We start from the raw sequence: 27,951 nt of genomic DNA on the forward strand, positions 1-27,951 counted from the left end.
TTCTATTTTGTTTGTTTTTTGTTCAGAAGAAGCAAGCACGTAGATTGAAACTAATTTGGCAACACTTTTTTATTTGATCTCGTATCTACGAGAACTGTACCTGTCTGACACAAAAATTGTTGTTTTAGCGCCCTCATACATCAGCTTTGGCACAATTCTAAGTTCGTGACCTTCCGCCATATTTTGGAAAATTGGCAGTGATTGAACTCTTTGTGTGCTACGAAATTCACGAATTTAGCAACTTCTGGGTTATTTTTCGAAAATGATATGAAGACAAGCTGACAAGTGGTATTTCTGTTGGGCCAGGTAAAGTGCACATTATTGTCTTAAGATGAAAATTGCTCATAAATCATTCATGCGTGTGCATTGACTGACATTGAATCACAATTCACATTGTGACACATTCACAATTCATGCATTGAATCAATTGCATGAACATGTCATGCATTGAATCGATTGCATGAACATGAATGATGATGATAAATTTGTATGCATGTATGATGCCAGATGGCATGGATGGTTCATGTTCATTTGTCATGTTTGCTGTGTTGTTTGTTGCAATTCATGAATTGCCATCCATCATCATGATCATTTTAGCGAGTCCATCACCATAATTCATAATCACTTTTTGCATTTTATGAACACCCTCAGGCTCAGTCATGTCAGTCAGTCACAAAATTTGGTATCACTAACGTAGTCATTGACGTTGTAACTAAAAAGTAATTAAAATGAAAACTAAAAATCAGTGGCGATCTTTTCCTTTAGACCACCCTCGCTATGTATATATTAGGGACTAAATTATTTCTTTTGCATTGACATGATTGATCAAGGTTTACTTTTGCATGACAAAGTTGAACAGTTGCCAAACACTTGAAGTCAAGGTTTAACATGTTAATTGGAAGAACATGAAGGAGGGCAGTTCTTCGATAAATGTATGTGGGAAATTATGGGGTAAAAAAACAGTTAAAACAACTTTTTGAATGTGTAAAGCTTGGGACAACGAAAGAAATATGAGGAAGGAAAATATTAATATAGAAGTTCAAAGAAAAATATGTGAGTGAAAAGGGATAAACAAAAATGGAAAAAAATCAGTGGAAAAAGAAAGACACAAGATCAGAGAAAATACATGAGGGAAAAAGAAAGAAATAGAGTGAAAATTTAAGTGGAAAAAGAACGGAAGAAAGACAAAACGCAAGGCCGCTTGCCCGCACGTTGCATGATCCCAGACTCAGTGTAGGGCCTACTGATAAATCCGACGCATTTTTCTGATGCCCGTTTCTCAGATATTTTACTTTGTGGCTGCGCATGCAAGCGCGAAGCAAATATCCGAGATATCCGTATCGTCAGACTCGCTACCATCATGATGATTACATGATGATGTACAAAAAAATGTACATACCCGTACTAAAGAAAAGGGTTACGGTATTTTTTTATTTATTACTTCTGTGGTCGGAGCACCATCGGGAAATTTAACCTGATTTTTAAGTTTTTTTCACTGACAATTCACCTTCAAATGTTAGAGAGCTAAAATATGGAATGATCTTCCATGTAACATTCGTAGTAACTTCATTACAATGAGTCTCTCCATGCTTAAGAATGCTACATTGTACACCTCAACCAAGACAATTTAATTCATCAACATTTAGTTTATAATGTACATGTAAACATAATTATTTCATGTTCAAGTATGTATATTTTTCCTCATGTAGGCCTACTCAGTATGAATACTATTTAAAAGTTGTATTTTAATTTGTAAATGTACAGCTCTTGCAGGGCCCCCAGGAAGATCAGTGTTTTCATTGATGGGATTACCCTGCTTAAAGAAAGTATAAATAAAATTGTCTGTGCGGAATATTGTTTCAAATTGAAGCACCCCAAGATCTTTGTAAGCTTTCTTTACTATGTGGTCAACATGATTGATACATGTAATCCCATTTATGCCAAGTATTGGTGTTATTGCAATAGGCCTATAAGTTGTTTGATTATTGTTGTCATTGTTGCAGCATGGAGCCACCAAAGACATATGGTATCACTTCTCCCATAAGCTTGGCTGAACCTAGACCGGAGGATTGGCAGCAGACAGAGGAGCTAGTGGATGCTCTCAAACCCCACGGTGTCTTTGAAAATGAAGATGAACTCAATCATCGGTGAGTGATCACAAAATATCAATGTGCCAATGTTGCTAATCTAACATCCTTCAAACAGTTCATTGACAACATTGATGACATTGGTATGTTGGTGGTTGATATCAAAAGGACAATTTCAAAATGTGGAATAATGGGAATAATTTCTAATCAGTTCCTGATTTAACACAAACAAAGAACAAAAAGGACATTAATGTCAATGTTAGAGAAAGTAAAGAATCATTAGTCAATATGTGCTGCATCAAAATGTTGAACAGAAACTGGTTTCTCTTAAGGAGTATTTTGGAGATATCCACGAAATACAGCTAAATTCCCAAAATTTCAGTTGATTACGATTTTACATAAAACTTTCTGCATGATTATATGTACGGTACCGCTGTACCGGTACTCCATAGGCCACTGTGTTGTAATGTCGTTCTGTTAAGGGGGTACTACACCCCTTGCCAATTTTGTGCTTATTTTTGCATTTTTCTCAAAAATTTAGCACATTGGTGACAAGTAAGATATATGTATATTACAGGGGCAAGGACTACAAATACTGTACTGAAAATTCAGCAACTCAAAGCAAGTAGTTATTGATTTATTGATCAAATATTGGTTTTCCCTCATTTTTGACTGTAACTCCACAACTGTTGTCTGTGCTGAAATAAAATTTCCAGCGCAGTAGTTGTAGTCCTTGCCCCTATAATACATATCTTACTTTTCCCCAATGTGCTATAATTTTTGAGAAAAATGCAAAAATAGGCACAAAATTGGCCAGGGGTGTACCCCCTTAACATAAATACAGATTTGACGATATTTTTTCTAAGCGAATGAATCTGCATCTTTAATGCCCTCCTGTTCCATCTGTGACAGGGTATATTATTATTTAGTTGGGGATTTATATGATCAGTGAAATGTAGCTAAGGTCATGTTGAAACTGACCGCCCAAAAAGGGTGTCAGGCTAACAGTTTAACTTTCGTTTTTGATTAACTTGCCCAGTGATCATAAATGTTCTTTTACAGGATGGCAGTCCTGGCTAAACTGGACAAGATAGTTAAAGACTGGATTCTAGACGTTTCTTACAAAAAGAACATTCCACCCAATATAGCCGAGACAGTGGGAGGCAAGATCTACACATTTGGCTCATATCGTCTGGGAGTACACACAAAAGGTAATTGAAATTATATTGTTTGTAAACCTCAAAAGGGTCACTTTGAAAGGAACTCATCAATGTGAAAGGTTTGGGGAACTTCGGAATGAAAACATTCTACAACTTGGGTTCTTATCTATATTATACTAAGGAATCATGTAGCGTTTATACATGACATATTCCAAACATTTGATTATAAAAGTGATTACCGTCGCCGATATTGGAAATCCTTGTATGCGGTGATTACTCACAACAAACACACCCCATACAGATTTATTGTGTGAGTTTGTCCTCGATTGACTGTAGTTACAAATACACACTCCTACCCATTCTTTTTGAACACAAAAGGAGAACCTATATGTTTGTCACCAAGGCAAAGATCTATGAGGTGTGTATTTGAGTGAGAGGGGTGTGTCAGCTGTTCATGCACATGGTTAGTGTGGTGGACAGTGGTGGGTGGTAGCTGTACAAAGTGTGTACCTGATTGGTGTCTTTATGCAGAGGGCGCTATAGAAAGTACAAAAAGACACATTAGAGAGCTTGCGAAATGATGTTACTTTAACTTTAACTTTAACGTCTAGAGGATTATGTATTCAAAACCAAATACATAATCCTCTATAATCCTCTAGACGTTAAAGTTAAGTTAAAGTAACGTCATTTCGCAAGCTCTCTATTCAAACAATCCAACCCACCCACACAAATATGTGTAGAAAAAAATGACTTTAAAACCACACTTTGAAAAAACAGATGTGGAAATGAGAGAATAAATTGAGCAGCAGATAGTGATACTATACTACTAGTGCCACTAATGCATGGCATATTGAATGGCTGAGGGGAAAGGTAGCCCATATTTGCAAGACTATCCATGCCTTTGCAGTGTATTAAATCTACCCATGTCTGGCCTGCTGACTGCTGTTTTCTTGGAAAACCATGATTCCCAATGTGGGGCTTTCAACTTGTAAGCATGTTAACTGGATTAAAGTATTATTCAGATTTCCTTTTACAAATTAACCATCGCGTATACATGCGCGACGTCAAGCGTGTGCATTGGACCATGTGCAAAATAATACGCGCTGGACGGCTAGCAGTACGCTTAATTTGTAAAAGGAAATCTGAATAATAATTTACATTACTATACCATGGTTAATTCAAACTATTGCATGTTTAATTTATGTCTGTTACAGGTGCTGATATTGATACGCTATGTGTGGCACCAAGACATATAGATCGTACAGATTTCTTCTCTTCATTTGTTGAGATCATCAAAACCAGACCAGAAACAAAAGACTTCCGGGTAAGTGACTTTTGAAAAAGCAAACGTAATGTAAGAATCGGCTTGCCATTCCTGAAAATGAACATAAACAGCATTCCGGAGAATCTCTTTTTGGTTGGACACTGGGTATGTGTCCAAACAAGTTCACCAATCAGTGTTTGCTACTGAGCAGGTGACAATCGTGACAGGAGTAATTATATGGAAGCCTGTATTCAGTGGTTTGCCTATATCTTCGGGCTCATGTGTGTAGAGCTCAGAGCATAGAGTGTATGCATGCATACAAAGGCAGTTTGTCAGCAAGCTTACAGTGCAGTTGTGAATAGTATTGACATCACTACCGAACTTGAGGTGAGCCGAAGAATAGATAAATGGCAAACAATCAGTTGGATGAGTAATCAGAAATACAAGTTTACTCATATCAAACATTTTGACCACAGGCAATTTGCTGTAATTGGTACTCCTGTGAGGCCTGGGTTGTGAAAAATTTCATGTTTTTTGTTTTTTCACCTTAAAAGTCAGTTTTGCACCTGCTCAATGAAATATCTGTTGTTATTATTTTGTATTGTACAGGCTGTGGAAGAAGCATTTGTACCAGTAATCAAAACAGAGTTTGATGGGATTGAGGTAAGCAATATTGATGTAAATGTAATACACCTTAATATGAAGGCTTACCTTGTCTGAAACCTGTTTACCTGGAAATCATGGCCTTGGTGTCACATGCATTTATAATGTGATGCAAACAAGAATAAGCATGCAGGTTTCATTTAGGGGCACTTTACCTGATCAAAATACAAACCAATGATTCATTTTAATGATTTACAATGATGTATTTTAATGATGTATATTGATTCAAACCTCAATATGATTGACCCACTGAATCCTTTCAAACGTATTTTAAAAACAACTGCTGTTGTTAAAATACACTTTTAACAAGCAACAATATTTCCTGTTATGTATACATAAAGTGAGTAGTAGATTAGCCTAAACAAAAACATTGTTCTGACAGAAAAACTTGTTGAAAATCACAACTCTTTCCATTGAAGAAAAAAATTGTTTGAAGCTGAAAAAAATTTGTTTGAAAATACAATTTTGTAAATCAAGAAGTCAATGCATCCATTGCCCAATGAACACATGATAAAGTATACTGAGAGTTTTGATAAACAATAAAACATGCTGCTTCTCCACTAAATTTTCCTTAAAATCTGAGAGCGTTCTTGGCTATGGATGTGGTTTGGAAGTAAACCGGGAAAAAACCCAAACATTTTCAGATCGACCGACCCATCATTCAAAAGTGGTCTACGGACAAGTAAACAATATTTATTTATAACATTCGGCCGAAGCCAGGCTAATCCCAATAGTGCTCAGAGGCTACTAAATTCAAGGGATGCCATCCGGATATGAGGGGACAGGGATATGGAAAGAAGTCCGATTTTAGATGCAGGAGGAAAACCGGAGCACCGAAGAAAAACATGCGAGGGCGAGCATGGATCGGCAACCAAACTCACATGTTGCGCCGCGGGGAATTGAACTCCGGCCACAGCGGTGAGAAGCGAGTGAGAAGACCACTACACTAACCCGCCCTCCCGGGTGGCGGGGGGCTTACCTGTATGAATTGAATCTGTACATCATGTTACATGTTTTGTGGTTACTTGGAGATGACACAACTATTTGTTTCAGTAATTTTGCATTGTACCTGATGTAAAGTCTTGTCAATTCTGTTCTAGATGGATATTCTGTTTGCAAGGTTAGCTCTGCAGATTATTCCAGAAAATCTTGATTTAACAGATAATTCCCTGCTGAGAAATCTGGACCAGAAGTGTGTGCGTAGTCTTAATGGTACGTATGGTAGCCTTGTGACTGAAAAAATATTTTTCCATTATGACACTTGTATTTATTGTAAAAGTTTTTATGCATCACTGAAATGGATTTTTGGAAGCTACGATGGATTTTGAGGCATAAGAAGCATTGTTAATGTTAGTGAAAGGTGAGTGTTGACAAGCTTATTGTTCACCCAGTTGTGACACTCCTCAAAAACAAATCCACAAAGACAAGTTTGTCTCCACATTAACCATTGATTTGAAGATAGAACATAAAGGGGAAACAAAGTTGGCCTTGTAATATTTTGTTTTTGTGGGATTGGTGCCAATTGATAACATATCTCTGGACTGAGATGCCTTTGACAGCATACCTCAATGATGTTATTCCAATAAAATCAATAAAATAAAGCCTTTTTTAGTCTTCAGCTGTTTTATATTAACATCAATTTTTAAAATCTCACTTGATTTGTTTCAGGTTGCCGAGTGACAGATGAAATTCTGAATTTGGTTCCAAACAAAGAAAATTTCCGTCTTGCTCTGAGAGCAATCAAACTGTGGGCCAAAAGTAAGTATATCTCATGGTTGTTTCAGATTTGTTTGTTGTTTTACGATGTTTGTCTGTTTATTTGTCCATATGTCAAGATAAATAAATAAATGCTTACATTAAGGGATGGGGTATGAACGTTTGGACAGTATTCATTGTGGGACATGAGAGCACACCAGACATATCGAATAGCATTCTGAATACGAAGAATGTCCTTCTGATATCAAATAATTTTGATTTTTTGAAATTAGCAATGTAATACACATTTTATGGCAAATGATTAAAAATTGATATTTTTGATATTTATAACAGTACTCAAGTAAACTTTATAAATCTGATGATTTATACTTAAAGTGTATGTAGGTGGGATGAAAAGCCGACGATCAATTGAAAATTTTGACCTTTAAGTCTTGAAGATATGATTTTTTTCCCAAAACACCAAAAAAAATAGGTCTTTTTTGGAAAAAAATCCATATCTTCAATATGAAAGGTCAAAATTGATGGTCGGCTTTTCCTCCCAGCTACATACACTTTAAGAATATATTATTAGATTTATAAAATTTCCTTCGAGGAATGTTATATATTAAAAAAAATGTGAAAAATATCAAATTTTAATAATTTGTCATAAAATTTGTATTTTATCATGAACTTCAAAAAATGAAAATTATTTGATATCAGAAAGATATTCTTCGTATTCAGAATGCAATTCGATATGTCTGATGTGCTCTCATGTCCCACAAAAATACTGTCGAAACGCTCATTCCAGATCCTTTAATGAACACAATTTTTGTCACCCCAGAGTGTATTTGACCTCGTATCAATCACATGAAAGCAATAATCAGACTTGTGTGGAATTGAAGTTGCCATAGTAAAGTACTCTTTAAAGTTGATCAAATTTTATAGAAAAGTACTCTTTGAAGTTGATAATATTAATGCAAGTATCTGCCTGGCCAAATGTTTTTTTATAGATGTGTATAACATACTTGATGATTATGTAATCCCAGTGTGATCTTAATCCTAGTATCAGCATCATGAGGGAGGAGGATAAGTACAGGCATGAGAATTTTCAGTTTTAAAACTGAATTCAGTTTTTTTTAGTCAAAATTTACGCAACTTGATTTAATTTCGGCCTGTTTTTGGTACTTTATGCCCAATTTCACCTGCATTTTCAGGGGGTTTTTTCCCAGTTTTTTTAGGAAAGTGCAATCTCATGCCTGTAAGTATCTTTGCATACAGATAGTAATCAATTGCACGTTTTTGAGAATGAGATTGAGTTTATAACATAGCAGTAGCAGCTGTGCTTCAATACTGATTTCACAGCATCATTGGAGGCTATTTCAAACTTTGTGTAGAGACTAAACCAGTATAGCAACAAAGTTATTGGTGCTGTTGCCTGTTGGGTTCCCTTTCTTCTGTGATCTGATGCTACATTGTATCCTTTAGTATTAGCAGTTTCATTTCTATCGTATTGACTTATTTGTGCTCATTTGTGTTTGCAGAACGTGGTGTGTATTCCAATGCGTTAGGTTTTCTAGGAGGCGTGTCATGGGCCATGTTGGTAGCAAGGACATGTCAATTATATCCCAATGCTGCTCCATCTACTCTTGTCAATAAGTTCTTCTTGGTCTTCACACAGTGGTGAGTATTGGTGCAGTGCACAGGCAGGGCCCTAGCAAGACCATAAACATTGGGCTACACTCATTGTTGAAGGCATGGCCTTAATCTTCCATGCAGGGAGTGTGAATTATAAATGGGGTTACCTAGCTGAGTGATTGCATTTGAAATCTATACCTCTGTGTGGGAGATTGAGGTCTTTGGGGCAGCCAAATTATGGTTTTGTGTCAAAATTGGTAGGAAAAAGTAAAGAAAAACCCTGAATTACTTATGCTAGCTATGTCCCAAAGTGCAGGTACACTAGTGAGTTTTTCATTTGACAATCCAGATCAAAAATCATCAGTATTATTTTAATATGTTGATTTGCAAATGTCTTGTTTTGTAGGTTATGGCCTCAGCCAGTATTATTGAAGCAGCCTGAAGTGGGGAAAAATGACTTGAATTTTCCTGTGTGGGATCCTAGGGTAAGTTTTAGAAAATCTTATACAGGCAACTTATACATTTGTTATTTTGTTTTATAATCAATTGACCTTTTTGGTAAATCCTATAATTCTTTGCGGTTAGACCTGACATAGCATCATTTGATGCATTGCGCACATCGTTTCCGTTGGTGAAAATTGTTATTGTGCATTGCAAGTTGGCGTGGCATGAAATGACAACAGCTCGGGTCTAACCGCAAAGAATTATGGGATTTACAGAAAAAGTCAATTATTAAATTGAATATTAAAAATAACAAGATTAAGAGTTATATCTTAGCCTGTGCTCAAGACTCTGAATGTTTAGACTTGTGCCGAGTCCCTCAATTTTGTGACTGTGATTGTATGACGACATGAAAATACAGATTATTGCCCCTTTTCCTTAAAAATTGCCAGCTATCAAACTTGGACATTTATTGCCAGTTTAGGTCCAACTAAAGGATTAAGGTTGGGGTTTCTCTTTATTCATTAAAAGTTTCATGAAGGGTGTGTGATGGGGTTGAAAACTTTGAAGATTGCATTGATTGAAAAACCTGCCCACTCCAGTTGTAAGTGTATGCAGTTTTCATAGTAATAGTATAACACTCGTGTGATATTCAATTTTGCAGGTAAACGTATCAGACCGATTCCATTTGATGCCCATTATCACACCAGCTTACCCACAACAGAACTCCACTTACAATGTGACATTGTCAACCAAAGCTGTCATGGAAGAGGAACTCAAAGAAGGTAGGCATTCTGATTTATACTTGAGAAATAAACGGTAATGCGGTATCCTTTGCATCCAAGTAATGTGTCTGATGCAGTTGGAAGCATAAATAATGGATGAGCGATGGCCATCCATATAGTTTTTCCACAAGACGCTAAATTCAAGAGTGGAAGAACTGATTTTTTTCACAGTCTGCTGACTGGTGCTCTTCTCAGGCGTCATCAGAAGTTTGGGAAGGTCTGCCACAATACTAGTAGTGTTGTTAATGTATAACTACAGGCTCTTACAATGACCAGTAAAGCATGTTCTCTTACTGTAGTGTTTTTGTGCAAAATTAGGGCAGTACAGTACAGCCCCCCTAATAAATCTTGTGAATCTATAACACTCATCAATGTCATAGCAATAATCAATCATTTCACATCCAAAGGCTCACATTTTTGCTGGACGTAGCACCAACATTTTGCTGCAAATGCTTGGGTATTGCATTCATGTAAGTTAGCCTAGTATCAAGACAGGGATTATATTATAAAATATCATAGTTTGCTTATTTCCATCGAAAAAGCCACCATTTTTCATGTCGGGGAGTATACATTATATGAAATAAAACTGTCCAGTCCGTCAATGAAGTCTTGACAGTATTAGGCTCATATCTTGTGTATTCTTAAATGAAGAATAGAAACAGGTTGGAGTATGATTTGTGACCATTTTTCCATTTCATTATCTAGGTTTGAATGTCACTCAAGAAATCATACAAGGCAAAACAACGTGGGATAAACTCTTTGAACCCAACAACTTCTTCCAAAAGTACAAGTAAGTGAAAGAATATAAAAACTGTTGCGATTATAGGACTTATAAAATCACTTTACAACTTCTACCTAAAGTACAAGTAAGTGAAAGAAAATCAAAAACTGTTACAGATTATTAAAATATAGGACTTATTTATCAAATCATTTTTGTCCTTTATAAATTTCTGAAAAAGTTATGCAGCCAAATCTCTTGTATCTACTTCTTGTGTTTTAGGCCACGTTAATTTAAAGATTTGTCTCAAAGCTCCTCTGATGTTCAAAATCTAATGTGGAATCCTGTTTTTAATTTTATTTATTTAGGCAATTAATATCTATCAACTGCAAAGCACTGCTTTCCATGTTTTTAATGGGAACAAAGTTGTCAAAAAAAGAACAAATAAAAATAAAAATGTTTGTTGAAAATTCAGGCGTGACTAACGCTCACAAATTTCCTAATGCGCACAGGAGCTTGAAGACAATCTTTTAATTAATGGAGCCTTAATTTCAGACCATATTTTTTCTTTCAGACATTACATAGTGTTGACGGCAAGCGCAGGATCTGAAGAGCACCAGCTAGAATGGTAGGTATACAAGTTGCCATGTTTGCACCGTGCAAGATATATAAAATATTGATTTACAGTGGTGTGATTAGGTGCCTTGTGTGATAATGTTGTATGTTTTTGGTCCATCTAGCCACAAATTGCTGAAATATTAATATTTGACTTTTATTGCCAGATCAAACTAACTAAAAGATCAGCATTTAACTATGTTTCATTTGTACCAAATTAGTATTTTTCTGGAACGGAAGTACATCCACACAGCGATGCATGCCAATGTAATTTGGCATCTTGGTTGTACCATGTTATATGCTATCCTGGTAACTTTACATCTTGTCCACAGAGTGTTACATTATTCACAGAGCGATCCACTGTAATAGTGTACAGACTCAAAAAAATTGCAGCGCTGCACAAATGCAATGCTCTGTGTATGTACCAAGAATTTAGGTGAAGCAGAAGTGATTCCCACCCCAAGCCACCACTGTTATGTGACAAAATGTAATCCTATAATTTTGACTGATTCTCTTGATTGCAGGTATGGTCTAGTGGAGTCTAAGATTCGGATCTTAGTTGGAAACCTGGAGAGAAATGCCTACATCAAACTAGCCCATGCTAATCCCAAATCATTTGGACCACCACAGAATGAAGAAAAGTAAGTGATTGTGTCAGTTTGTTTCTCCGATTACATCACGCTAATTGGTAAAGAGTGAGTGATTTGATTCAACATAGTACAAGTTCCAGTGTTCAAAATAATTCCCTCAAGCCCAAACCCTCAGAAGGGCCCAGGCTTAACTTTTATATTTATCAGCTAAAATTAGTCTTTAAAATTCATTAATCTTCATCTGTAGGTCAGACGAATTCTCTGCTCTGTGGTTCATCGGACTAGAGTTCCAAATCATCGATCCATCAACAAAGGTGGATCTCACTTTCGACATACAGAGTTTTGTACATACTGTACATAGACAAGCAATGGGAATCAGCATGTGGAAAGAAGGCATGAAGATTGAAGCCATGCATGTCAGACGGTGAGTGTACAACATATTACCTAGTCTTGATTCAAAGCAAAAACAAAGCTAGCGAATACACAATTGTGATCAAGGAATCCATGTTGCACAATATTGTTTAACAGGCATGTTAATGTTGATATAATGATAACCTTGCATATTTCTTAAATTCAATTAATTAATTTACCATGTTTACATACAGGAAACAACTCAAGCAGTTTCTTCCTAGTAGCATACTGAACAAAAAGAAGTCTGTGGGTGGCCAAGAACCTAACAGCGCAGCAAGCACTCCATCAGTAACCCCAGTGGGCACCCCTCAAAGTACTCCAGTGTCCACTCCGTCAAGTGCTCAACAGGTTGCTAAAGAACAAGATCCATCAAGTCAATCTACTCCTCACAGACCTAAAGCCAATGTCCCGTTGAAGCCAACGAACATGTCAGAGGATGAGTTCCTCTATGGTTCTACTGCACCTGTTAACAGTAGTGATTCACCCAATAGAAGGGTGTCTATAGAGGTCCCCATGCAGCAGGGGACAGTATAGAAATAACAGTGCCTGGTGCAGGGGCACAGACAAAGCAGGAAGGTGCTGAAAATAGACGGGTAGTCAAGGCTACAGGACCAACGGAAAAGGAATCTCAGGTATGTGGAATAAAAAGGATTCAAGTATCAGACTGGTTGAAATTGCATTTATATTTATTCTGTGTATTATTGTGCAAGATTTTCACAAGTATAAGAGGGAGGTATTTAAAAAAAAAGATCTTCCTGCGATTCTTTCCCCTAAGTTCCAGTACAATCAGAGCATATTGGACAGGTGGTGAATAATTTAGAAAAGGAGGTGACCCATTCAGGCAAGCGTCACTTTTTGTGTGTGTTTCAACCCGGCTCACACATACATACACCTGAGGAGCCTTTGGGCAAAACAGACCGTAGTGTATCACTGTGTAGCATTATGGAATAGTTTGGAATAAATCTAATACTGGTACTTACTTTTTTCAACTTTGCTACGTTGTGTCTGGAACCACCAGACTTCATCAGGCAGCAGACCCGCTGGACTGGTCAGGTGATAGCATTATGGAATACTTTCTCTTGTTTTTGAATAAAATGAGGTCTCAATATTTTTTTTTGTTGGTCGTTAAAAGTAGTTGAACTTCGTATTGATATTGACCTTAAATATGTGAAGAGTCGGGGTTGTAGCTACATTGGACGGTGGAGCCCACCACTTAAGGTTCATTTTGATGCTAGAGCCCACCACTCAAACTAAAAAAAATCACTAAAAAAAATGTTTGCTGTCCGTCACTCAAATTCTGTTAGTTACAGCCCTAGCCCTGTGAAGAGTTGAGCTATTTGTACTATTTGTATATAGGGCAATATTACGCTAACATTGACAAAATGATATTGTTGTTGCTGTTGTTTATGATGGTAGTTATCTGTTGTAATTCATTCATGATGGACTATAATTTCTTGATACTCATCAAATTTGTGTGTTTGCTCTTTTAATATTTGTTACGTTCTTTGTATTTCAGGAATCAAGTGATGTGATTATGGTCACACCTGAGGATAGTATGGCATTCACAGATAGCAATGACTCGTTATCACAGAATGACCAGAACACGCCACCCATGGTGGCTGTAGCTGGTGGTCAGTTCAAAAGGCCGCCTTCACCCTCACCATCACCCGATGAATCGCCATCCAAGAAAGCCAAGGGTGAGATCACAGGACCAACTCCAGCCGAAGTAGAGGGTGAAAATGCTCAAGACAGTGTGGTAAGATATACACTTATATCATTAATGTAGTGTATTTAAGGGGGTTCGAAACGATGTTTCTGGAAAACAGAAACTGAATTTAGAACCATTTGAATAGATTGAATGAGTTAAGCTAAATACACTGAGCAAAATAGTTTTTGTTTGAAAGAAATCGGACATATGGTTGTCAAGATATACATGTTTTTAGTTTCTTTGTATTCTATTGTTTTTGCCAAAATATTGATGAAGTTAATGAGGAAAATTGGCAAAATGTGCTCATGAATATTCATGTTTGCCAATATTATACCAATATCTTATGAATAAACCTTCATACTACTTTTATTTTATATGATTTTGACATGAAACTTTGCCAATGTGTTTCTATGGCCTAAAACATTAACATGTGATTTTCCCGCCCATCTAATTTGCATAATTAATTAGCATTATATTTAAGGCTAATTAATTATGCAAATATGCAAATTAGATGGGCGGGAAAATCACATGTTAAAGGTTTAGGTCATAGAGACACATTGGCAAAGTTTCAGGTCAAAATTTAAAGGTAAAAAGTAGTATGAAGGTTTATTCATAAAATATTGGCAAAATATTGGCAAAATTAATATTAATGAGCACATTTTGCCAATTTTCCTCATTAACTTCATCAATATATTGGCAAAAACAATAGAATACAAAGAATCTTTCAACAGCAATATCTCAAAAACCGTTTGTTCGATTTGGCTCAAAATTAAGAATTAAGATTATTTTGCATATCTCTCTGCAACAAGTCTATTTTAATCTCAATCAGAGCAACTTGATTTTGCCTTTCATACCACCTTAATGTGCTGTTTGTTCTCTTTTTTTTCCATCCCGGGTCCCTCCTCCTCTTTTTTTCCTCTCCGGGGGATATTCAGGTCAAAGGTAAAAAAAATCTGGTGGGCATCATTTTGACCAAGATTTACTGGGACAATTGTACTTGAATGTTTTCAATTTTGCATGATTTTTAGTACTTGTAAATCAAGGTGACATTTTGTGTTTAACAGGCTAGTTTGCAATAACTATTTTAGTCCAAAATTAAGTTGTTTACCAGGCTAAAACAAAAAGATTCACAGGGCAGACCTGGCCAGCCCGGTAAAACTTGAAGGGCCCTGTCTGATATGCTACTGCTTGTCTCTTTTCTTTTTTGTGTTGCTATCTCTGTTATATTTGTCAAAGTGATATTTGGATCTACAATGCAATGTGCATGGAAAAAAGGCAATATTGTGGTTTCTGCAAAACGACTATCGTGGTTACCACAGCAAGGTTTTTCACAATTTCTTCGCAAATACATTGATTTGAATCATCAGATTTCAGGATGCAAATTAGAAAAATAGGATTTTTCATAATTATAATACCAAATCCTCATCAGTAATGAGGTAAGTCAGGTGGGTGAGGTTGTCAATCTGGTCAAGGACCTTGAAATTGAATCCTTAGTTCAAGTAGTAGTCAGTCTCTAATACCAATATGACTCATGCTTATATTGTTACTTTCTGTCATTTACCACAGCAGAATGGCCAGGATACAACACCTGCAGTTAAGCCAGACATTCTACCACCATTGAATACTGCAGCAATGAGAATGGTATGTTTGCAACATTCAGATACTTAAATGTAATGGGCTATTCCAGTTGAAATCCAGACACCCCCTGTGACCTTAATCTCCCACACAGGGGATGTAGATTTCCATTCAGGTAACCCCATTTGAAATTTATACTCACTGTGTGGAAGATCAACAATTATGTCTTCCAGCGTGGGAATGTATGGATTTCAATTTGAATAACACAGTGCAAAATATAATCCAATGGGAGTAAAAAGAGATTTGACGCAGGAAAATAAGAGAATTGAGGGTTTGGTATCACAGTAATATCTATAACTTGAAAAGGAGAACAGTGACACCTCAGTCACCGTTTGCGCTTACAAAGATTTTGAGAGGTGAAAGCCCTGTTTTTGCCCAGGTAAACATCATATTTGACAATTTCAGCTTTAAAATTCTCATGTGCTTCTTGTGCAGTTTGTGTGTGCGTGCACTATTTAGTCTAATTTATCTCCCAACAAGTAATATGTGTAAATTAACTTATAACTAGTGCATCACTGAAGTCCTGAGACTGCTCCTTCTGACCGCAAAATATTTAGTTACCGCTGAGATTCACTGGCCTGTCTAGTACACTTTTAAGAGATCACTACTTTATTGTGGACTAATCTTGGCTCAGAACACCTAGTTTGATCCAATCTTTGAGTTACATATTTCATAAACATAATGTAATTGAAAATTATTAATTTAGACTTCAACACTACTTGTTTATTTCGCTTACTGGAAGCGAATTTTCATTGTTATTACCACTACATATGAATCTGCAATTCTATATGTAATTGTCTCTCTTTCTATCTTTTTTTTCTTCTTTTCTTTGCCAGAGATTACCCAGTGGAGAGCTACCGGACATCGCCTCTCCAGTCGCCAAGCCAACAAACGTCGTCAAGAATTCCATCAAACTTAACTTAAAATGACAGAAATAGACTTGTTTTATATTATCAAACTTTTAAGTCTTTGTGTTCTTGTAAACTTAAGTCCCTTTGTATCATCAATGGAAGGCCAAGCTTTTAAAGAGAACATTGAGATACAGGATTGACCTTTTGCATCGGTCAGTCAGTCAGTTACTTCATGGGACTTGTGGTTTTTTGACCAACCACACCTTTTTTCACAGGGAACTTGGAAGAAGAAAAAGGTAAGAAAAGCCTTTTATTTTTCCTGCAAGATGCTGAGGTGCAGAAGAGATGAACGCCGATGATGATGATGAAAACAGATGATCCAAAGTTATTTTGTCAAGACGTGCATGTACATAACTTATTATATATGTGACTTATAAACCATTGACATTTTGATATGAATAAAAGAAATAGAGATGACACAGACTCAATTATGTGTTCTGTTTCACCGCTTGTATTGACTGAATCTATTCAGGAAGAGACCTAGTAACTATCTGTTAGGCCTCGGGAGACACATCTTGACCTGATCGACCCAGAAATTGGGGAAAAGAGTTTTCTTGTACAAATGAATGCAAACCCAAATTTCAAACATTTCAGGATTATATATATATATTTTATTTGCTTCTTAGTCAAATTATTGCAAATTATTGATAGATTTTGGTGGGGGGAAAGCCAAACCGGGATTATACAATCTTTTATAAATGAATTTGGTTAATTTTGTTAAAACCTAATTCTTTGGCATATTTGTGATGTTTACACATGTCCCAACTTCCGCTAATTGGAATCGGTCAAATTCGTTGTATATGTAGTAAAATGGAGCAATCTTTCTTCGCTTACAAGTTACGTATGAAGCGTACGTAAGAGGGCGAGGGAGAAAATGGCATTTTGTTTGAGGAATAAAAAAATATGAAAGTGAAAAATTCCAATATTTTTTATCCAATTGAACTAAGCAAATTTCGGCTGGATGTGCAGCAGATTTGGTGCATTTTCAGTCATTTAGTTCTCAGCCATTGTGATTTATTGATGGCTCTCATTTTCATGAAAGTATGTTTTGAAGAACGGATGTTTTTTTTCTCCAAAAATAGGTAAAACAATGAATTCAGAATTTTATAAATCTACCGCATTATTATTGTAACACTTATATAACGCTATACAGTGTCTTACCTTAATTTTCAACAGAAAATTCCTGAAAATTGGTATAAATTCTAGTCTCTCTTTTGTCAAACATGGTTTAAATTCTGTGTAAGTTTTCTGAGACCCAGCGGCACATCCCCAAACAAACAATATTGAACAATTGATGAACTACTTGCTATCAGCAGTAGATGAGGGCATTGATGAACTACTTCCTATCAGCAGTAGATGAGGGCATTGATGAACTACTTGCTTTCAGAAGTAGATATGGCATTGATGAACTACTTGCTTTCAGCAATAGATGAGGGCATTGATGAACAACGTCCTATCAGCAGTAGCTGAGGGCATTGATGAACAACTTGCTATCAGCAGTAGATAGGGCATTCTTATTCAATGGGTGCGTCTTGTAAAGAATTCACGTAATTTGATTGGTTTTCTGGTGTATAATATCTCGCAATAGTTGATAGTGATATTAGTCAGGGCGCGTGCCGCCACGCAACGGCGGCACGCTTGTTGCTCCTCAATGATCGCGCGATAATGCGTTCGCGTAATACACATGCGAGAACTAAAAACGCAATTCGGCGGCTTAGATGTTTGTGATGATTTCGTTCGTTCAAAACAACGGGGATATCCTTACAAAAGTAACTTTATTTTTTTCTGAAAAAGGCAGTTTTTCTCGCAAAATTACATTAAAACTGAATAAGAATGAGAATAAATGATAGGATTTTGTCTTTTGCCTATCAATATCGTGTCATAATGGATGGGCTGGCCAATATTTTATCGTAGTGGATACGCCGCGCCGCATCCACTACTCAAAATATTGGCCAGCCCATCCATTATGACACGATATTGATAGGCAAAAGACAAAATCCTATCATTTATTCTCTAATTAATGAACTACTTGCTATCAGCAGTAGATAGGGCATTAATGAACTACTTGCTAACAGCAGTAGATAGTAGATAACACTAGTCTAGATAGGGAATTAGTGAACTACTTGCTATCATCTACTGCTGATAGCAAGTAAGTCCATCAATGCCCTACCTGCTGCTGATAGTAGATATTGCATGCCATATCTAATGTTGATAAGAAGTAGTTCATCAATGCCTTATCTACTGCTGATAGCAAGTAGTTCATCAATGCCTTTTCTACTGCTGATAACAAGTAGTTCATCAATGTCTTATCTACTGCTGATAGCAAGTAGTTCATCGATGCCTTTTCTAACTCTGATAGCAAGTAGTTCATCATTACTATACCTCATAAATATTTATTAGGTAATCCAGACATCTTATTGGATAATAATGCCTGCATCCAAGTAATGCAAAGTTTTTACAACTTCCCGCGCCTGTGCAATTACGCCAAGCGGAGGTAGTAAAACTTCCACACCCCTACTACCACACAGTGTCACGACCCGCCGGCATTGTTCCTTCTAGCATATTATGCTACACAACAGCGTTTCGGATATGCGTTTATCCTGGAAATGGCATCTGTTGCAGTTATTTTGCAGAGATTACAGATGGATAATAACACACAAATTTTACGTTTTATGAAACAAAATGTTATTTATGGAGTATTAAGAACCTGAATGATATAATATAAATAGATTGAACAGAAATCCTCTGATATCAGGTAAGCAAAATATTAAACTTTTTTACCATGCCGGCCGGCATGCACGCTGACCGGTACCAGTTTGCTTTGACTTGTGTTTACTTTTACTGTGATGGTGAACATATTTACATGTATGAGGTATAGTAAAACAAATACAACATGTTCCATTTTGGGGAAGTATTCAAAACTACTGGTCCCCTGGTGTTGGATGAGTTGGCTCCGTCTACACGTCGGCGTCTCGAGACCAGTACTTACCCTGAAAACGTATTCGTTTAATGCCCTATCTACTGCTGATAGCAAGTAGTTTATCAATACCCCATATCTACTGCTGATAGCAAGTAGTTCATCAATGCCCTATCTACTGCTGATAGCAAGTAGTTCATCAATGCCTATCTACTGCTGATAGCAAGTAGTTCATCAATGCCCTATCTACTGCTGATAGCAAATAGTTCATCAATGCCCTATCTACTGCTGATAGAAAGTAGTTCATCAATGCCCTATCTACTGCTGATAGCAAGTAGTTCATCAATGCCCTATCTACTACTGATAGCAAGTAGTTCATCAATGCCCTATCTACTGCTGATAGCAAGTAGTTCATCAATGCCCTATCTGTTGTTACTAGCTAGTAGTTCATCAATGCCCTATCTACTGCTGATAGCAAGTAGTTCATCAATGCCCTATCTGTTGTTACTAGCTAGTAGTTCATCAATGTACTATCTACTGCTGATAGCAAATAGTTCATCAATGCCCTATCTACTGCTGATAGCAAGTAGTTCATCAATGCCCTATCTACTGCTGATAGCAAGTAGTTCATCAATGCCCTATCTGTTGTTACTAGCTAGTAGTTCATCAATGCCCTATCTACTGCTGATAGCAAGTAGTTCATCAATGCCCTATCTGTTGTTACTAGCTAGTAGTTCTGTCAACGCAAACGCAATGCCCTATCTACTGCTGATAGCAAGTAGTTTATCAATACCCCATATCTACTGCTGATAGCAAGTAGTTCATCAATGCCCTATCTACTGCTGATAGCAAGTAGTTCATCAATGCCCTATCTACTGCTGATAGCAAATAGTTCATCAATGCCCTATCTACTGCTGATAGCAAGTAGTTCATCAATGCCCTATCTACTGCTGATAGCAAATAGTTCATCAATGCCCTATCTACTGCTGATAGAAAGTAGTTCATCAATGCCCTATCTACTGCTGATAGCAAGTAGTTCATCAATGCCCTACCTACTGCTGATAGCAAGTAGTTCATCAATGCCCTATCTACTGCTGATAGCAAGTAGTTCATCAATGCCCTATCTGTTGTTACTAGCTAGTAGTTCATCAATGCCCTATCTACTGCTGATAGCAAGTAGTTCATCAATGCCCTATCTGTTGTTACTAGCTAGTAGTTCATCAATGTACTATCTACTGCTGATAGCAAATAGTTCATCAATGCCATATCTACTGCTGATAGCAAGTAGTTCATCAATAAAAAAACTTTTAAACTCCAAAGCAATGTCCCTTTAAGTTCCTACTGAGTGCATACTACACATGTGAGTTCTGCTCCATCGATATAAGGACTACATGGCAAATTGCCGGTAGTACATCTCCCTTCAACGAGATATAAATTAGCTCCATTCTTATCAGCTGCACTATCTGGCCTTGCTTCTGGGTTTCTGTCAACGCAAACAAACTCTGAAGTTTGATGAGATTCCTTCGATGCCATCAGATAACCATGATATTCACGAGTCCAAGTGGCGGGACATGTCATTTTGGCGGGAATGATCATTAGGCTGATGCGATTGTTTGCAAGACAAACAGCACAGGGAGCATCATGATTCATGCTGTCTGCAAGGGGTGGAAAGCTATTGTACTGATATTCAGACGAATAGACAAAGGCCCTATTGTCATCTACTCCTGCCCGGTAGTCATCATATTCAGGAGTGTCTGGTAGACACAGATAATTAGAACCACCACCCGTTTGGCTGTACCACTTCCCACCAGCAACACCTAGTATCAAAAGAAAATAGAAGTTAGTAACACGCACTGAGAACCGATGCCCTAGGAGATGGGTTGTGATTGGTCATGCACATTTATGTGAACACCATTATAATACCCAGTTTCTAAAAGAGCAGCTTAGCAGTTGGCTACTCCTAGCCTCAATCATGTCAATAGGTAGGAAGAAGGACTTCCCATGCACCCCATTGATGTACTTTTCTATCTTAATTTTTGAACTTGAGGGGAACCAATGTAAACAAATTTTCATGTTCCCATATCAAAATATTGTCAAATGGGTCCATGCTGACCCTCCCAAAATATACAGGGATCAAAATTGAACATTCTCTGATTTTATTCAAAAGCATATCTATCTGGTTGGATCACAAACATAAAGTTTGTGTGGTACGACATGTGGTTAAGTTGCAGAGTTATGTGCCAAAAAGGGTCGAAAGTCAATTTTCAAGTTAATACAGGGGACATGGGTCAAAAATTAAAGATGCTCCCATTTTTGTCAAACTTCCGCTCCATGATTCTCAGAAATAACAGGAATTAACACTTATTAGAAACACTTTGACCAAGTTTCAAGGCAAAAGTGTTCAAAATTAGAAGTACCCTGAACATTTATGCATTGATTTTTAGCAAAATATGGGCAATAATTTCATATTAATGAGCCCTTACAATAATTTTTGCTCATTACATGTACTGATTATTGCTAAACAATAAGATACAGATTCATTAAATGATGCTAGATAAAGGTTCAGGTTAACCACTAGCAGGTTATGTTAGCACATCTATGCCACTAAATTAAACAAAGGTGCGAAAATCTGAATTTTGATGATTTTTTGATCCTTCAAAGGAGCAAATTACTGAATACCGCTTTACTAATACTGGCAATTTCACCAAAATGTCAGTTACGGCGTTCTTTCACTGACCCGACAATATTACATTTCTCGGTATTAGAGATCGTCAAAGATTGCCATCATCTCAAAATTTGTATGTAACCAATTTACCTTTGTAGACAAGAGAAGCAGTTACTGGACATACAGTTCTACCCCATCTTATGTACACTGCACTACCTGAGCTGGCCTGGGTTGGTGGTGTTTGTGTTGGCTGGGGTGAACTCTCACCATCAGGACAATCGACTGGTGGACAGGTTGTTTGTTGAAGAGTTTCCGTCACCTGTGTGGTTACGGATCCTGGTGTAGTCTGGCCAACATCAACATGAGGGTTTGAAGAACCATCTGACAAAGTGTCTGTCATCTGTGTGGTCACAGACCCTGGTGTGGTCTGACCAACACCTTCCAGAGGGTTTGAAAAGTGAAAGATTGTGTATTGTTAACATTTAGTTCTTGTTTAATAGTCCGTAATTATTTTTTAATTGGTGGATAAATATAGGATTTTTGCCACGAAGTGGCGCTAAGAAGGAATTTGCATTTGAAAAAAGGCCACATGGGTGCTATGTATATAAAGGTCTATTGTAACACTGGAAGAGAGATCTCTTTCTTCCAAGTTGTAACACTGGTATTTTTTTATTGACTTCTATATAAATGCCTTATTCATAACACCCAATGTTGGGCTCATACTGTTATTGTTGCCAAATTGGCATGGAAATTTGCATTTGAGCAATAAAAGTTTAAAAAATATTCGGCTGGTTAAAAATAGTTTAAAGTGTAATAAATTGAACTAAATAATATTTTCGAGTGAATGTTCATACGTGGTGGTAGTTAAACAGCAATAAAACTCATTCAACATAAATAAAATATTTGAAACTAGCCTCAATATTTGGACATGTCAGTGTATATACGTCCTCGTGAGGTGAACTCCAGAGATGTTGTGAAGGAGTTAACTAAATGATGTTCTAAACATTAAATTTGTCTTATCAATGAAAAAAAATAGGATTTGAAGTAAGGGTTTTCCTATTTTCTATATGGCCTATATATAATATCTATAATAAATTACTGAGTTTGGCGAATTGGTAAGGCTAAAAACTTCTACGTTTTACATTGTTTCGGAAAACGGATTTTTGCGTTGCGTAGAGTAAGGTTGTCCGCACCCCAATAAAACGTCCAATTTTGTTTTTGTTTACGTTAATGGTGTCAAATAATGTTAATTAGTTTAAAATGCCCTAGCAATGCACTAGCAAGCAACCTGCGAGTTCAGCGCTGAGTAAACACTGAGTAAACAGTCACAATACACTGCAATACAGTCATGCTGTTAAAACATGAAACCCGCAAATCCTATGTCTGATCTGATCAATGCTGACATTGGGTCACTCATACCATTACACAGGAGAATCTGACTTGAGTAATTAACATGCATTGTTTATTCAACTAATTTGTCAACATTATCATGTCAGTGTTCAAACTAGAACCTATTGTCAACAGTTAAGGTGGCTGTGTACTCTCAGACATGCATGTAGTAAAAGTGCAATAACTTTGTAATTATTCGGGCAAAGACATATAAAAGTATACATTTTTATGAAGGCAAGACATCAATAAATCTTAATATAAATACAGATTTGGGGTAAAAACAACAATTATGAAGAAAATCACAAGAAAGTGAGTTTTTGGCAATATTTGTTAGGTACATCATAACAAAAAAACACTCTTTCCAAAATATTTTATTTTGCTTTTAGCTCAATCTTGAGGCTCCATTCCAAAAACGGTTTTTTAATTTTTTTGATATTGGCCTTATTTTTTGAGATATTGACCATATAAGGCATCAAATTGAACTTTTTTTAATTCACAAACGCCTATTTGCACAAAATGATGCCTAAAATCGGAAATAGACCAAAATATAAGAAAATGAGAAAACCGTTTCTTGAGTCGATCATGCTTTTTACGATGATCATATTTGCTTACCTATAGATGCTGTATTAATTGAGTTATCGTGTACCTAAATCGTCATTTTACCGAGAAAATGAACATTGAAATAATGGCCGTTGAAGTTTAAAGTGGTCACATTTTGCACTTTCATCGAATCTCACAGGAGAATGCGGCAGTTTTCGTTTTTGTACCTTATATTACGTGAACATCGGGTAAATCCACAGCCCCTTGAGAAGTTTGAGCGAAATCCATTCATAACTTGATATTTAAATCGGGGGAAGAACTTGAAAAACCCACATTTTATCAGCTAAAACGGAGCCATTTGACCACTAGGGTTTTGTGAAATCAGTGCTTCCGTGGTGTTTCCATAAGATGCGCCGCGCAAGCAGATAAGCGTCGCGTATGCGTAGCGTATTTGTGCGTTAACAAATTGCGCGATACACAACGCGATTGTTGTTGCGCGCGTGTACCCTGGCTGGTACAACAAAGATTTTATTTCCTTTTCAATTTCAAACACGAGTGGAATAGTGAAATAAAATCCTTAAAATATTGCAGTTGGAGTTTACAAATCTGGATTTTCATTCTTTGTATTTATAAAAACATAACAAAGTACAAACATATCAAAAAAACTCAATTTCGCGAAAGAAACAATGTCTATAGTACACAGCCGCGTTAAATGTTTGTTTATTGAATTAGGTCAAAGTCTCCGAATCACCCAAATTAAACAGGGTTGCCAAACTGTGATTTAGTAGCCCAAATGTGTGACTTTTGAAGATCCCCCAACTTTTGACAATTTCCTGTCCCATAAAGACAGATGGTTAAATGGGTGACTTTTTAGCAACGTAACTCACAGGTTAGCAGCATAATCAGTGTCTGTGCAAAATACTTTGCCAATGTTGAAAGTATTGTTCTACAAAATTGTACATTTATTTTGATTATTCCGAGACTGCACCTCAAATTGCCCTGCACCAAGTGAAATTACACCTTAACTTTCAAAATGGGGTGTAAAAAATTAACTCAAACACTGCAATTGAACCTGCCCATTACACCTGACCAGTACATTTAAAAGAATATAAAATATAAGTACTGCAAAAGGCAGTAACCGATAAACACAGTGACCGCGAAATACGGGTGACCGCTAGTATAGTACAATTAACTGGCATAATACAAGGAAAATTGAATGGTCCATGGTTTATATTTGGGGCTGTGCAATAATTATGAGCCCCAGTGGGTAAAGTTTCCAAGCGGCGTGCCAAAACATGCTTTCCCCATCTCGTGCCAAAAAATGCTCCCCCTCCTTCGTCTTGCTTCAACAATCTCCCCATAATCGCCTCCCCATCCCCAATTTTACCACCACAGACTCATATTTATTGCACAGCCCCTTACTCTCTTTCCTTTTAAAATTATGCTCCAGCAAGCAATATGCAGAAATCAAATTGAAAACTATATAGGCCTACATAGCGAATAATAGGCTATGGGATGACAGGAGCCTTTTTTTTTAGTTTTAGTCATTTTTAACCAAAAGGCGGCAGTGTAGGCCTACTTCTTATATAAATACTAAATATTGGTTAAAAAAAAGACAGGAAAGGAAAAAAAAAGACAGAAACGTTTTGAGTTATAAATTAGAGAGTTGATACAGCAAGTTGTATGAGTTAATGTTTGGTTTATTGTTTTATGGTTTATGGACTCAGATGCAACTTTTAACTGAACGCAATGACGTGTGACGCTATATTTTGGTCCATATGTGTAAACAAATAAGGCTACACATGTTTACCTTTTTACACGCTTTCATTTTGTCAAATATTTTTCGATTTATTTAAAAAAGTATTAGGGGGACCTTAAAAGTTGTGGATCCTATATAATCATTCCTTGTGAATGGTAAATAGACCTACCACTTTCGTTTTTGATCAACCCCACTTCTATGGCTACTAACCATGCTAAAATAGCTAGGCATATGCTAGAGAGCAGGAGTGCGATGGCTGACATCACGATGGCAGCTTGTGGATTATGCGCAGCTTGTGATGATATCTCCTTTGGAGCTGTGTCACTTTGTTCTGTTAAAAGATATGAAACCAGCAAAAAGCCCTGATCTCAATCAACAATTATGGTATAGGCCTACTAGAATAGGTATGAAAGGTATTGAAATGGTGACACTGACAATGGTGTATGGTTGCTATTTTACACTTCGTTCGAAAATTGATTTGAAATAACAGAATCTGCAATGCAGAGCGCTTAATATCACTGCTTGTGAAACTCTGGGCGTATACTCAATAACTCATCATAGCTCGACCAATAAATATGGGCTCAATCGATCCAATTTTATATCAATGTTTACCTATCACATCTTCTCTGATGCATGAAACATTTCATCTTTCATATATTCTCTGATGAAACATTACATCTTTCAATGTAAGCATGGTAAGTGGAATCCGGAAACAGACAGACCTGGTCCATAGACAGACCTGGTTTCATAAACCAGACTTCGGCAAGTCGACAGAAGAGAGATGCACACATTGGCGTACTCCAAATCTCCTTTGTGTCAGCTGGATAATCGGTAGCACATTTACTACGTCCACACAAATAATGCCTGGCTCGTAAGAGAACCTTTCACATTTTTTCATAGGAGCCAATACAAAATGTGCAACTTTATTTCTATACCAACAGACTCGAATACTATAACTGAAACTATAACTTAGTGAAAAAGCATTCTTACCATCTTCAGCGTATATGTCATAGTAGGGCTTAGCTGGCTTACTCATTTCTAAACGCATGCACAGAGTTGACACGGTGTAAGAGGTTATTGCAGACATAGAAATGAGATTCCAATTCAATCCAAAACAATGTTTGATCAGTAGATGACATCTCGGTTCAGATCCCAGGATATGCCTATAGGACTCTGCAATTAAATCCAAATTTGATATAAGTAGAGCCCGGGTTTACGGAACAGGCCGTGAGAGGGTGGGGCTTCACCAGGGCCGGATTTACCTTTTTGAGGGCCCATGGGCCAGGCCAAAATTTGGAGGCCCCAAACGCATCATGCACTAAAGTGGCCAAGTTTTGAGATTCTAGTAGGATGTTTGCACGCGAAGCGCGAACATTTTTTTCAATTTTAGACTATTAGTCCGAATTGAAGGTGAATGTTGCTCTGGCCTTATGGTAAATCCGGCCCTGGGCTTCACGCACGTTCTGAATGTACCGACAAAAACACGATTTCACCGACGAGGGTCATTCTGGCAAGCCCCTCCCCCCAACCTTTAGCTGCTTTCTCGGCCAAATTTTCAAAACGACTTTTATACTGAGACAAATGCGAGAGAAATTAATATAATTTTATCATTTAAAAAATGGAGGGAAATTATGGGGTAAAAAACCAATTGAAACGACTTTTGAAAGCATTGAAAGGAATGAAAACGGCTATTAAAATTATTCGAGGAAATTTTGTCCCGAAAAACAATATTGAAATATAATAGGAAAAACAAGAAACGTAGGCTTACCTTCATAAAATCAGCATCGCTTTCGTCCCAAGTGCAGATTATCAGAAGATCCAAAAGTGGGAAAGAACTTGAGATTTGAGGGAAATTTTTAGAGAAAATAAATCTTGACTAAATGCAGAATTGCGTCACACAGTAGAAAGGTGTCAAACGCGCAAATACGCCGCGCCGTGATAGGCCTACGCTGGCGTAAATTGTCAAGCGCTCGTGCTACGCGAACTAAGCTCCAGATCACTACACAGCTTCAGATCACTACACAGAAACTTAAATGCTTTCATCATTGCTTTTGCTCTTTTACGTCAAAAATAGCGATATTATTTTTGCGGGAGTTCCTTGGTACACAGAAAGTGCGTAAATAAATGTATCGCGAAATATTGTCCATTTTTACACGGGCTTTTACAGTAATAAATAGGGCTTTTACACCCTGAAAATATAGTAGCCCTGGAGGCACAACAACGATATTGGAGCACGTGAACATGTGCTAATCACAGAGGAGTAAGATCTGTTTCTCTTTCGTCCATGGTGCTAATATTCATGGGTTTGAATAACGCGCCAAAGATTCACAGAGGATGATAATAGTTTGTTTGTCCTCCACCAC

The 27,951-nt window shown here is 37.0% G+C and overlaps 2 protein-coding genes across 2 annotated transcripts; one reads left to right on the top strand and one right to left on the bottom strand.

Annotated features, from left to right (window-relative positions):
* The first annotated feature begins 215 nt into the window (after positions 1-215).
* LOC140153342 (poly(A) polymerase type 3-like) lies at positions 216-13,719 on the top strand. The gene is made up of 16 exons (XM_072176067.1): positions 216-306; positions 2,004-2,147; positions 3,150-3,298; positions 4,462-4,571; positions 5,121-5,174; positions 6,275-6,386; positions 6,843-6,932; positions 8,411-8,549; positions 8,911-8,989; positions 9,610-9,730; positions 10,436-10,520; positions 11,023-11,076; positions 11,588-11,704; positions 11,901-12,077; positions 12,259-12,696; positions 13,581-13,719. Exons 2-15 carry the CDS (start codon positions 2,005-2,007, stop codon positions 12,596-12,598), a joined length of 1,770 nt encoding a protein of 589 aa, XP_072032168.1. The 5' UTR covers positions 216-306; position 2,004; the 3' UTR covers positions 12,599-12,696; positions 13,581-13,719.
* Positions 13,720-19,624: 5,905 nt separating this feature from the next.
* LOC140151901 (short-chain collagen C4-like) lies at positions 19,625-22,389 on the bottom strand. Its single transcript, XM_072174214.1, has 2 exons — positions 22,051-22,389; positions 19,625-21,052 (listed from the first exon to the last, which is right to left on the bottom strand). The coding sequence occupies exons 1-2, from the start codon at positions 22,298-22,300 to the stop codon at positions 20,574-20,576; spliced, it is 729 nt and encodes a 242-aa protein (XP_072030315.1). The 5' UTR covers positions 22,301-22,389; the 3' UTR covers positions 19,625-20,573.
* Positions 22,390-27,951: the final 5,562 nt, after the last annotated feature.

This window comes from Amphiura filiformis, chromosome 5 (assembly GCF_039555335.1).
Source record: "Amphiura filiformis chromosome 5, Afil_fr2py, whole genome shotgun sequence".
Taxonomy (NCBI): Eukaryota; Metazoa; Echinodermata; class Ophiuroidea; order Amphilepidida; family Amphiuridae; genus Amphiura; species Amphiura filiformis.

Bases quoted from the DNA above. Each gene is read 5' to 3' on its own strand.
- LOC140153342 (XM_072176067.1), top strand. From the start codon at position 2,005: ATGGAGCCACCAAAGACATATGGTATCACTTCTCCCATAAGCTTGGCT. The intron at 8,990-9,609 runs GTAAGTTTTAGA...TCAATTTTGCAG, and splicing joins TTCCTGTGTGGGATCCTAGG to GTAAACGTATCAGACCGATT. The intron at 10,521-11,022 runs GTAAGTGAAAGA...TTTTTCTTTCAG, and splicing joins AACTTCTTCCAAAAGTACAA to ACATTACATAGTGTTGACGG.
- LOC140151901 (XM_072174214.1), bottom strand. From the start codon at position 22,300: ATGACAGACACTTTGTCAGATGGTTCTTCAAACCCTCATGTTGATGTT. The intron at 21,053-22,050 runs GTAAATTGGTTA...TTTTGATACTAG, and splicing joins TGCTTCTCTTGTCTACAAAG to GTGTTGCTGGTGGGAAGTGG.